At 35.8% G+C, this 13979-nt stretch overlaps 1 protein-coding gene across 1 annotated transcript in view; it reads right to left on the minus strand.

Moving 5' to 3' along the window:
* Positions 1–2842: 2842 nt before the first annotated feature.
* The window catches only part of Cdh7 (cadherin 7), a 107584-nt gene continuing 96447 nt past the window's right edge, over positions 2843–13979 (minus strand). Inside the window, exon 11 of the mRNA XM_026407485.2 lies at positions 2843–3336. Within this exon, the coding sequence (XP_026263270.1) occupies positions 2843–3336 (494 nt within the window). The remainder of the gene's footprint in view (positions 3337–13979) is intronic.

The raw sequence follows: 13979 nt of genomic DNA on the forward strand, positions 1-13979 counted from the left end.
TTAACAACTGGAGATCCAGAAAAAGAGAAATGGCTTGCTCCCTGACACAGTTGTCTAAACATTCCCACCATGGCTGACATCAGCCTACCAAAATAATACCACTGGAAGTGGACTTGGAGAGAGATGCACATAATTCTGTCTTGGGAGTTGATTCTCACTATTTCCAGTACAATGCTGAATTTAAATGACTAAATAATGGAGTTTACTGAAAAGATTATTGGAAAATCTCTTAATTACTTTTATGATTGATGTCATCAATCAAGTGATCCAGTCTTTCTTTTTAACACAAAGCTTCTCTTTCAAATATTATGTTAGATAATCATATGTAGTATTATATTTCAGAAGAAAAAAGAAAGCTAAACAAATGCACCACACCACTCCAATTAACCTTAGAGTTCTTCATATAAATTTACCTATATGAAGGACTTTTCTTTCAGCTACCTCAAGAGCAATTCCTAAAAATAATATTAAACTAACTTCAATACTGTATATATTATATATATTATATATAATATATATATATTATATATATGTATATATATACACACATATATAAAATACTTGCATATATGTAATAGTTTTCAACCATCATTTCCATTTGAACTTTTCCCAATCTGTAACTGGTAAATGCAAAAAAAAAGGTAAAATATGTATATTTTAAAAGGAGAGAAGGCAAAGTGCATGATGTTATATTCCTCTTCTAAAATGTATACAAACCTTCATTTAGTGAGAAGTGGAACAAGCAGCAGTTTTGACATCATAATCCAAATGTACAATAAACTATTTTTTTCTTCTTGCAAACAACAAGGGGATTGTTACAAAACTATTTTCTCATCACTTTGCTGATTTAACATATGTATAATTCCTGGACTACACTCTGATTTTATTGGATTGGATAAATGTACCATTTTTTTTATTTGAAAACTTCACACATGTAAATAAAGGTTATCAGCAGTGTCTTTAACTCTGTTATGGATCTGTTTTATATATATAGGCATATTAATACAGCAAGAAGCTTATCTATCTAGTGAATAAACAATATCTAAAAACTTTTACTCAAATTAAAGGACTGTTTACATATAATCAAATTTATTGAATAATTTATTTTTATGAAGCTGAAGGCCACTTTCACAAACGTCATTTCTAAATGTGGACTGCAAGTTTACAGAATCCTACATAGTTTCTTTTTGTGTAATCAACATAGTAATATTCAGGGTTCCAGTGTCTGCTTTTTAGAAAGAAGCACTTTTAGAACACAATTTCCTACACAGTGTTCACTACCTGTAGATTTATTAGGAAGTGGACAATGGATTATTTTTCAAATGAGAAGGTAAGAAAAAATAAATAAATCCATTCTCACTTGGTTATATGCACATTAAACTAGTATTAATCTAGGAAAAATAAGTAGAAATATTATTTTGGTTAAAAAATTCTTCTTATTTTGAGACATTTATCTCAAACTTAAACACTTGTGGTTACTTGCAATTGCCCTCTTCACTTTGGCACATCTAAACCGCCAGAGAAATGATATATCATTTAGTTCTTAAGGGACACATATGCATCATAATTTAAAGATGGACTTGAAATTGATAGCACTATATTGTTTAAAATATATTTAAAAATTCAGTCTTTTACTCAAAATGTTACAGCAACACAGGTTGAGAAACTGATTCTTGAAAGTCTTTGGAGCATATAGAACTCATGACCTTAGAAAATACATCTTGCATCAAAGAAAATCTTCATTCTCTCTGAAGTCTGTCTAAAATACAATATGTTGTTTTGTTGTTTTGTTTTGTACATTCTAATGGCTCAGAAGAACAATTTGTATGAACTTTTGCTGTGCTCCTCTTTGAGATGTGAACTGGAACAGGGCTCAATTGCTATACTATTAATTCTCCATTTCTATGCTTCATCTCTTGTAGCTCAGACTGGAGAAAAACCAGTATGTTCTGATGAGTTTAATACTACGAGGCAGTAAAGATGAACCTGAATTTAGTGGAGATTGGTGCTCCAAAATAAACATAACACCATGTGTCAAATAAAAAACAAAAGGTATTCTCCTGTACAAATCAGAAGAGATAATAAAAATCAACGAATAGACAGCAACTTTTTTAAAAATCATACCTACATAAGCATCTCAAAACAATTGCAAACTTGAAGAATTATCTACCTTATTCTTATCTGAAACACTTCACAATTTATTGACTCAACCATGGTTTATGTTGCCTTATGTCAAATTTTAGTGGCTATTATTTGAGGGTTTTCATTTGATAAGGATATTCTGAGAATTTGTATATTGCTAAATAAAATATTTTTTTGCTAACCAACAGCAATAAAATTCTCTTGAATTCTATCTTATAGCAAGCTAGAAATCATCGCTGTGAATTAAATTTGTCCCAGGTTTTGATAAGCAAGGATTTCCAGGATTTCTCAATGGCATGTCACCATCTACTCCTCTCACTGGCAGTACCATGAAGGTACACGCAGGACATTGCTGGCTCACTGACAACACGGGCCACCACTTACTCATAGAGGTTAGGTGCCTCTGCAGGTATATGAGAGTTGCTATCTATTTCACAAACCACTGAGCATTTCTTTTTATCAAAAAAAAAAAAAAAAAAAAAGAAAAGAAAAGAAAACCTTCAAATGCTCGGAGTCTGTGGTCAGTGCAGTCCCTTGGATAAGTCTAAGGAAGATATGCTTCACCAAGGCGGAAATCTAAGCAATTAAAAATGGAGAAATATTTACAACCAGTTTTTTCTCCAGCTAGTGGAGTTCTTGCTTTCTGAATGTAGTGGTTTTGTTCTTTTTCTTCAGTACATTTCAAGTAAAGGTTCCAAGGCTATGAGTACAAACTCTCTTGGCCAGTTCCATACATGTCCGCCAGGCGTTTAAAGCGAGGTCCCCAGTCACTTAGGTAGTCATAATTCTGATCAGAGTTTGAGCTGATGGAATCCAAAGAGCTGAGTGACTCAGCGACTGAGCCATTCCCTTCGAAGGCATAGGTCTGCAGAGAATCATAGGGGGGAGCCCCCGGGTCAACATCAGCTTCTTTCAGTCTCTCCCAAATAAATTCCCGAAAAATAACGTTATCTGGGATGCTCTTAAAAGTCGGTCGACTCAAGAACTGGATTTCTGGAGTTACATCCCTACGGGTCTTGGTGTCACGGATGACGTTGAGGTTCCTCAGTGCAGCCATGTCAAAAGCCTCTGTGTCTTCCTCTCCCCCGCCCTCGTCATCGTACCTGACGATGTTTTCTCTAATATCTCTCTCTTCGTCAAAAATCAGGGGCTCTTTTTTCCTCCTTCTCATGGTTACGATAAGAAGGATCAGCACTGCAAGGAGGAGACAGCAAAGTGAGAATTTCAGCCAACTGCACGACTGTCCCTCATCAGGGTGACATCGGGCCGTGATGGTGACACAGATTGCTTGCCTTCCCGGGGAAATGAATTGGCCTCTTACTTACCTGGGAATTCACAGTGGCTGATGTGCTAAAATTGCTAAAATGGCTTTAAAATAGAACACTTTCAGACATCAAGAAGCCCTTTTGCACACCTGTTCAGGATTGATGTCTTGCTCCGGCCTCTAAAGTGTTTGATAGAACAAATTGAAGGGCCAGCTCAGGATAAATACAATAATTTCAAAGCCATGCAACATGAAGGGATTTTTTTTTCTGAACTTGTTAATTGCTGGAAAGGCACAGTGACATTCATAAATGTTTTGTGTCTAATTTAACAACTGTAATTTCAGGAGGAAATGGATTATAGTATTTGGTCAGGTTCTTTGAAGACATGCCTAGTCCTTGTCTATAAAATTCAGCTATTAAACAAAATCCAGCATGTCAGGCCATATACAAAGATTAAAAGCTTCCCTATAATAAATTGAATTCCACTTTCATGTATGAAATTCTGAAGTTGGACTTACTTTGTGCATTATACCTAGAGACAGAATAGAGGTTGTAGATTTTCAGCATCAGCCAAACATGGGTTTAGGAAATAAATTGTCCCTTCGATGTTGAACAGTTTTGTTCTTGTGTAAAAATTCATATTATATTAAATCATGAAGCATGTGGTTGTGCTGGAAAGCAAAGAAAATAACTCCACTGGATGTTCTTTTACCTTAAACAAACTGAATATGGACCATATTTTTCATGGGCATAAAATAATCATGTAAAGCATTCTCTGGCTACAATTGATTAAATACTTCCTGAACTAAGAATATGTTAGGTTTTATGCCTCTTTGAATTAATTTAGAATTAGGTGTAAAAACATGTCCTTGAACTTTTGAATTCAAAAATTACTTTAAAACAGTATTGAATTATATCTTATTATCTAAAAATAAGATATTTTATAACAATTTTTGTTGCATCAGTCTAAGTATTATTTGCAAGGTCTAGAAAGCCCAAAATCTGCACTAAGTAGATTATTATTTGGAGTACATTTTTAAAAGGGGGCTTGAAGATCTAGGGGTGTGGCTCAATGGCATAGAATTTGCCTCTCGCATGTGCAAGGCTCTGGGTTCAAATCCCAAGTGTACTAAATATAAAAACTAATAAAAAGGGTGCTTGGAACATTTGTGCTTAAAGTAGTTTATAAAATTTACACTTTAGCATTAAAAATGCATTTGAAAATAAAAATATAAAACCAAGAAAGACATGCATGCAATCCAGTAAAGCTATATACTGTAACCAGGTAGGAAGCACACTTTAGCCCCCACCTCATCCTCTAGTACAGTCTACATGCACAAGTGAAAAAGCTAAGTACTTTCTAAATTTTCAATAAAATCATTCACATCAACTAAAATCACGTATTTTCCTAAGTGTTTATTTGCTACTTGCTTTTCCAGCAACAGCAATGTGACTGATGAAGTTTTTATTGGAGTTCTTTGGAAATACTTGTAAACAACCACCATTTTTTCAGGTACCACTTTCCTTTCCTTTCCCATTTGACCTTGGACTACTGTTCATAAATTTTGCACTTTGTAGACAGCAGCATACAATTCAGCAATTGAAAAGCATTTCCGAGCTTGAGCTTTAATGCCCGCCTCTTATGACACGTGTGTTTGTTCTCTTCTGGGCTCTATTCACCACATTTGAAGCCTCTGCTTCACAAAAGGGTAGATATACAGTTCAAAAGCTACTACTTGATTATCTTACTGTTCCCAAAAGATGCTCTCACCTACATTCCTACTGTGTGCATTGGCCCTTTTTGTCTACTGAGAATTAGCATTTCTACCACTCCAGGGCCCTGTGGTTCTCAAGGTCTGTAGCAGAATCCTGGAGCACAAGGAGCTTTGGCCTTGGTGTCATGCAGGCCTTGGGTAAAAGCTGAGCTTTGCACATGTCAGCTGGGGCAAGGAACTAAGACTAACTGATCTTAGCAATCTGTCATGGCTAACTTCAATTTTTATGGGGTGGATGAGGGAGAGAAGACGACTTTGAAATAATATTAGCAGAGGAAGCAGAGTTCCAAGTACTTTCCAAGTGTGCAACACGACAGTTCTCATTCTCATCATCTGGCCTGTCAGGAGCATTAATTTAAACGTCCAGGAAAATGGCAGGTGGAAATACTGTGTTTTCATTGAAGGAAAAACAAAGAACAAGCTTAGATAATAGGCAAAGTAGGAGGTGTGACAATCCTGTGGGTAGGCATGTGTACTAAAGGCCAGTGGGAGACAGAAAAGCTGGTGAGGTGGGAAAGGAAGGTGGGCATGCAGGACATGCCATTTGTCCTTGCTACAATTCCCTGGGGTATTTTCCCACTTGCTTGTTTTCTTAGACACAGGAAACAACCTGTCTGTAGTCATGTTGGTCTGTAATTCCTATAACACTATAGAAAGTGTTAGTAATTTCTTAGATGATAATTGACAGACAAAGCCCCCAATGACCACAACCAGAGCACAAATGGAAATTGTCACTCAAAGAAAAACAGGTCAGTAAGTGTTAACACGGATGCAGGAGCAAAATTATTGTTTGAGATTTATATGCCACTGTAGTTTCTGAAACTTTTCACATGGTCCCCTCAGAATAAATGTAATTACAATAGAAAGAAAGTAAGACTCCGTGAGAATCTCTGGTGAGAAACCAGGGTGAAGCAGGGGAGCGAGAGGGGAGTGTCAGCAGAGGCAGAGCTGAGTGGAGAGGGGAGGCAGGTGAGAATGAGAACCGTGCTGCACAACCAGACAGCAAAACTGTGGGTGAATGTGGTAGCTAAAGGGTGAAAGAGTGGCTGAGCCTAAGCCCGAGGCAGTGCACAGAGAGGATAAGAGTCCTGGGACAAGGGACGCTCTTTAAATGTAGATCCAAACAGGCAGAAATTCCAAAATTCTCTGTCCTTTAATATTGTTACAGTGACTCTTGTCATCATATGTATTCATCCATTATTCACGTCTTGTCTATACGAATAAACTTGCCCACTGCCACTCAACTGTAGCTGGAGAGAAGCCCAAGATCAGCCATGGGGGCATCAGCCATTGTGCAGGATGCCCCAAGATGTTAAGACTTTACAACATTTTCCTTATTCCCCATCTGACTGGAAGCTAAGAACAAATGTGAACTGTTTGGGAAGGTTAGATAATTAAACATGTCAATGACTTTGGAGAATATTAATTTCTAACTACTTGAGCACATATAAAAATAAAATTTAACTTTTATAAAGAACAAGTATTAACTGCTTTTCAGGGACTATGGAGATAATCCCTGTATTAAGAAGAATATTTTCTGCCTATGTAAGCACAAGATTATACATGTTAAGAGTTTTGTTTTATCAGTAATCTTTTTTTTTTTATGTTATGGACCACATTTCTGAGTGGAGACAGAAGAAAAGATTTAAGTCTAGCTTAAATCTAGCCATGTGAAACATATTGTGTTGGATGTTCATGAATTGATACTTCCATTTAAATGAACTGAATTAAACCACTTATAATAATCACTAAAAATAATGACATAATGTTGCATGCAAAATCAGATGTAATACATCTCCTAGTGACCTTTACAGTTCAATTGGTTAAACAGTAATCAAATAATAAGAATAAACTTTAGAACTGTGATAATTATTTGAAAACAAGAAAATATGATCTTATAGTAAATGAATAAATAAATAAATAAAACACAAACAAGGCACTGTTTTTACAGATATACAGAAGGCTCCTGACATTAAGTTGAATATTTTATGTGCTAAAAAATATATTTTAACCCAGGTGTGGTAATGCATGCCTATAATAACAGCATCTCAGGAGGCTGAGGAAGGAGGATCCCAAGTTCAAAGACAGCCTCAGCAGCATAGCAAGACCTTAAATAACCCTGACTCAAAATATAAAATAAAAAAAAAAGGTCTGAGGTTAAGTACCCCTGAGTTCAATCCCTGGAATAAATAAATAAATAAATAAATAAATAGTAATCTTAAAAAATTAATCCTTTAATTTATATGGCAATTTAAAATACACTAGAATGATATGTATAAGAAAGTGTTTATTTCTGTCCAGGATGCTCAGAAAAAGTCTCATGGAAGGAATGGCACTGGAACTATATGTACTTTTTTCCCTTTGGTCTCAGTAACAATCATACTTTCTTATTAGCCATAAAATAGTTATCTAAATGATCACTGGTGGACATGGTAGTCACCAATAACATGTGGCTAGTCAGCACTTGAGGTGTGACTGTTCTGATGTGAGATGTTTACTAGGTATAAAATATACATGCAGGTTGAAGACTTGAGTTTTTTACAAAGTAAAATATTGATAATTTTCATGGATTTATGTTAAGTGAAAGTAGTTGGGAGATACTATATTTAAAAAAACACCAAAGGCTGAATGTTCTCTCTGATAAGTGGATGTTGACTCATAATAGGGAGCAGGGAGGCATGGGACAAATGGAGGAATTTTGATTGGGCAAAAGGGAGGGAGGGTAGGGAGAGTGCATGGGGCGGGGAATGATGGTGGAATGAGATGGACATCATTACCCTAGGTACATGTATGACTGCACATATGGTGTGATGCTAATAGAAAAGTAAAGTTGTGCTGCAATTGTGTACAATGAATCAAAATGCATTCTGCTGTCACATATACCTAATTAAAGTAAATAAATAAATTTTTAAAAATATATATTGACAGCATTTATTTCAACTGTTTTCTTTTACTTTTACTAAAGAACTTATTTGAAAATTTAAAATTAGACATGTTGTTCATATTGATGACTCACAATAAATTTAATTTAGATGGCTAATCTAAACAAAATGATTCAGAAATTCTGGAAAAATATGAATTGCTTATGGTCCTAAGGTATTCTCTAAATTTTTGTTGCCAATTGAAAATTTTAAAAATTCAAGAAAATGACTATTATCACTGTAGTTATTGCTTCACCTAAAACATATACTTGAAAAATTAACCTAATTTAAATGAAAAATCTGCATAGTTTGTGAACAAGTTCAATAATTTATTGTAAAAAAGAAACACCCACATCAATGTGCAAGGAGAGTTTAGCCTTTCAATAACTTTCTATTCTTTTTCTTTTTTGGGTACCAGGAATTGAACTCAGGGGCACTCCACCACTGAGCCACATCCCCAGCCCTATTTTGTATTTTATTAGAGACAGGGCCTCACTGAGTTGCTTAGTGCCTTGCTAAATTGCTGAGGCTGGCTTTGAACTTAAGACCCTCCTGCCTCCACCTCCCAGGCTGCTGGAATTACAGGCGTGTGCCATCATGCCTAGCCTCTATTCTTTTTTAATTCTCCATTCTCCTTTGATTCTGTTAATTTATATACAACTTACTAAAAATCTGTCATACTTTTGTCATTGGGCGTTAATTAAATTTTAATAATTTGATTAACCTCTTTATGAAGTGAATTTTATTGGCAGCAGATCAGAAACCACCATGAGGAAGAAAGGACACACTGCCACTCTCTTCTTTATCAATTCAAATCTTCTCTGTTCTCCCCACTTATACTCTGCATCCTCAACAAAAACAGACACTACTGACTGGTGACAATTTTCCTGACATATTCAAACCAATAATTGTATTTCCTCTATACTCAGTTGTATTCATTTTTATTAGTTTCAATGTTAGCTTCTTCCATAGCCCTACTTTCTTCTATCCTGACTGCTCTTAAGCCAGAACAATTTGGGTTTTCCTTGCTTTTTCCTGGAGATTCTGGTGACCCCTGCCTTTCCGATTTTACCAAGTCCAAAGGGTGTCACCCAACGTAGACTCATTCAATAGAATATAAGAGGGCTCCTTACACACTGTATAAAAGAAAAAACAAAGAGAGGTTTTATTCTCTCCTCCTCAACCACAGTTGAATTGGAGGAATATCCTCAAATTCTATACTTGCTTTCTTCCTCTATGAGCCCAATGAAACCTAAGATCCTACCATGTCTCTGATGTCTCACTCCCATCTTTCTGGATAGCCATATTTAAAATCAACTACTCACAATTTTTATTTATAGTGAATATATAGGAACTTACAAAATGTAATAAATTTTAAAATATTGTGATTAGTGTTTTTTTATTATTTGTTACTATCACCTCTTTAATTAATGAAATTTTCTGCCCAAATTGCTCTCACATTTTTCAAAGCTTCTAGGTTGAAACTCATTAAGCTACCTCTAATTTGCTTCATATCTTGTATTCTTTTATCAAACAAGGGAATAACAAAACAGAAATTGCCAATTCATCCTTAACTTCATTTCCTCCTTCTTTTCAACACTTGCTCATTTCATATTCCAGTCTCCAGCGCTTACATATTGTGGCCCATGAAATATGACTGGAATCCCTTCTCTAAGCCACGGCCCTTGCCTATCACTTAAGAGCTTAAAATTCCTGATATTCCATTGATTGTGTGTTGTATTTATAGTGTTTAAACATATGGTAAGTACTATTTTTTTATTAAATAAATAATTATTCATATAATGCGAACTTGTACAATATAGTTTCTGTTCATTTGGACCTTGTAATTGGGTGCACAGAAATAAACACAGACTGTACTATCAACTTACATATAACTGCAATGACCCTACTTAATCAGATATTACTCTGTTCTATCTACTAGGTAGTAGAATAATGAATAATAGAGATACTGGGTCTTCTCTTGAGGGTCTTAACATATAAATCAGAGGCTGTAAAATAACAATTATGATAAGTGATACCCATGGGATCATTAAAAGCTATTTTGCCTCCTAAGTGCCCTATGCTCCTGCTTGGAGAATATACTATTGAGAGAAAGGGGAAGCCGGGTGGGAATCACTACTCCCAAGGTGCATTTTAATTCGTAAACACATATATTTACAAACTGTGATAAGTACCACAAAAGAAACAGGTGTTAGGACAGAGAACTGTGAGTGTGAAGATTGCTTAATTTAATCAGGTGGTGAGGACATTACTCTCCAGAACACAGTGATGCAGGGGCTTATGGATGAAAGGATGCAGGAAGAAAGTTTCAGGAAAAGGATGTTTTGTTTGAAAATAATGGAAATAAAGGCTGTGCAGCTCTTCTTACTGAGCAAGTGAATGACCAGAGAGTCTGATGCTCAGAGTGGCAAACAGGTGGTAGATCATGCCCTGCTTTGTGGACCATGAGAAACAGTGGGGTTGTATTTAAGCATACTTGGTGATTTGGAAGTGTTTCAGGCAAAGAAATAAACCAGTTTGTTTTAAAAAGTGAAATGAGCCAGGTGTGATGGTGCATGCCTATAATTCCAGTAGCTCAGGAGGCTGAGGCACGAGGATCTAGAATTCAAAGCCAGCCTCAACAAACATGAGGTGCTAAACAACTCAATGTGACTCTGTCTGTAAATAAAATACAAAATATGGCTGAGGATGTGGCTCAGTGGTCAAGTGTCCCTGAGTTCAATCTCTGGTACCTCCACCCCACCCCCCAAAAAGTGAAATGATATGGCATTGGTTATTATAAGGAAAATATGTCATCAGAAGTGACATCTGCAGCAAGTTCTGAAGGAGGAGTAGTCCATCTCTACACTGTAGAATCAGAGGTTCATGCAGAATCTCAAGAACAAGAGGCCAACATTTTAACTTGCACTTTTGAACCCATACTACAACTTGCATTCACAAAGAATAAATAAAAATGTGTAACTAAAATAGTTCAAATGAGTGATTGAGGCAAATTAAATATCAACTATAGCATTTTAAACTAATAAGAGAGAATCCTTGATATCTCCACTGAAATATTTCCACTATTTTTAGTTATAAGTTTCTGATTTTTTTTTCTCAAGCACACATACATTCCCCTGGCTATTAGCTGAAAATATAATTTAAATACGTTTAACCTATAAAATTGCTATTTTCCAAAAATGTTAAAGAGATAGACTGAATCTCAGGAAAATTTCATAAATATGTAGAATATTAGGAAAAAAAGAAAATCCAGATCCATTGGAAACGTACCTATGAATAGTGATGAAAATGAAATCAAACGTTCTTTCCCATTACTGAGTACCTTCAAATCACTTATGGTTTATCCAGCAAGCATGTGTGGAATACCTTGTGTATGTCAGATCTGCAATTTATGAAATGCCATGTGTAATGATAAAATAATGCTCAACCCTTGCCTTCAAAAGCAGGAGCCCAGTGGAGAGGACAGAAGAGGTGACAAGCCAATAAAGCAGTTAAATCATGGCTTGATGGATGCCGCTTGGCTATGATGGATTCTCAAAGACGGCCAAACCCCAGTGCAATGGGGCTCTCCAGAGAGGCACCCAACCTGAACTCAGAAGCCAAGAAAGTGAGTTTGAATACAAAGGAAAAAAAAAAAAAACCCACTCTGGATTCTGTATGGATGCTGGAGACAGGCAGGAGAAACAGAAGGAGCACAGCAGACTGGGGCATGGAAGAAAGCAGAGTGAGTTTGAGAAAACGGGATGTACATTCAGTTTGTCTAAAGTACACTGGGAGTGGACAGAAATAAGTTTGAGCTGAGAGGGAGCAGTTTGCTTTTCAAGGGTCTGTGATTTCAGCACTTAGATGATGAGGAGTCATGGAAGTATTCTCTTAAAGCTGGGATGTGTCACAATCACATTTGCTTTTAGGAAGCTTTGGCTTCAGTTCTGATGGACTGCATCTGACCGAGGGTGGGGAGGTCACTATAATTCAGGAGGGAAAAGATGGAACCTAGACAAAATCAGGTGCATCATCAGAGGAAAGAAATGAACTGACTCAAAAACTAACAAAGTAAAATCGAAGACTGATTAACTACAGAGATGGGGCAGAGAGAAGAGGGAATGCAGACAGAGTCCACTCAGAAAAACACAAAAATAGGAACCAACTAGGGAAAAGAAGCAGGAATGTAGAGAGATTATTCAGGATTTGATATTTCTATTGAGATTTCTATTTTCAGCTACCCCAAAGAACAAGCCCATACATAGATAGAGCCATTGCAAAAAGATCTTAAGTAGAGATTTCTAAAGCATGTGTGTAAAGGAGTCCATTCTGCCTGTGTCTCAAGACAGGGTAATGATTAATTGAACTGAAATAATATTTTATTTCCCATAAACAAGTATCACAAAGTTTTTCTTCTTTAAATGTGAGAGAATGAGTTCATTTGGGCTTAAGTTAAGAGAAATAAAAACGTTCTAAGAATGAGGACTATTTTATGCACAAGGTGATGCATGTTGCATTTAGGTGGTGTTAAAATATGACCTCAGATTTTACGTGGACATTTCTAAGAGTGTTTTCTCAAGGTCAGAGGTCATTGGAAGATACTATAAATTAGGTACCCAGAATTAACCAGGGATCCCTATGTGAAATATATCAAAGATATTATTGCCTCTAATTTGGCAGTGTCCAGGCTTGTGATACCTGGAGACCTGTAAGTATCTTCCAGAGATACACAGATCCTTCATATATGAAAACATTAAAAAAAGTCCCTAATCAAGAACATTTAGAAGGTAGTCTTGCCTGGTTTTGGGTTCTGACTCTGACACTCATTGACCCTGTAACTTTGTATACATTTCCTCTGAGCTATACTTTTCCCATTGAAAAACTGTGTATAATAATAATCATTGCCTAGTAACATTTTATGAAAATTAAATTAGATACTGCTTGTAAAGTACTTAGGTTAATGCCTAGCTCATAGCATTAAGCTTATGAAATGTCTTTCGTTTTTCATTCATTCTCTCTCATGTTTGTTGGAATGAGGAACACATTCGGTGCCCATTATTATCTCAAGAATGACCATGTGCATTATATTCTCTCATTATAAATTATGATGTAGACCAATATTTTGCATAGAGCTGCCACTGTTTTTCTCAGTAATATAATTTTATATTAGTAATGTTGACCACTGACAAAATAAGGAAAATACTTCACTGTTGAACAAAATCACAAACAAAAGCAATAACCAGAGGCCAAATATAGTTTAGCAGTCAGTGGGTGAGGGAAGAAAACTGACAAGAGGCTTGAAAGCTAAATGTAAAGGTACCCACAGAAACCACACTGGAGGAGCTTGAACTCCATCCAGCGAACTGTGATTCTTACAAACTCCTCATTAAGCCTGAGTTTATGAAGCCAGGCTGGTTTAACTAATCCCAAAGCATCTGATGAGCAAAGAGCTTCAAGAAATGCTCCAAGACTTCAATTACCTGGAACTTAAGCTCCAAATAGGGGAAAATCCCAAACTTCATTTAGTAAATTCAGTGGCACAAAGAGGCTTCTCTGTGCACAGTAAGAAACTAGCTGTAATATTCTCCAAATAGATGTGTGATATTTAACACTGAAACCTGTTTTAATCTGAAGCAGTTGAAATTCTTTCTCTTAATTTCTTAAAAAGTTACCAAGTTAATAATTTTATGTGTCAGTCATTCATAGAAAATTTTTCTTTAAGGCGCTTTTAGCCTCGTGGAAAAATAATTGTACATGTCAACAAATAAAAATTTAACTATGATAAAAATACATAAATAAATTGGTATTGTTGTTACTCTTGTGGCATGCTTTTTATTCAAGCTTTAGAATATCAGAACATCTTGTCAGATATT

This window comes from Urocitellus parryii, chromosome 13 (assembly GCF_045843805.1).
Source record: "Urocitellus parryii isolate mUroPar1 chromosome 13, mUroPar1.hap1, whole genome shotgun sequence".
NCBI classification, from domain to species: Eukaryota; Metazoa; Chordata; class Mammalia; order Rodentia; family Sciuridae; genus Urocitellus; species Urocitellus parryii.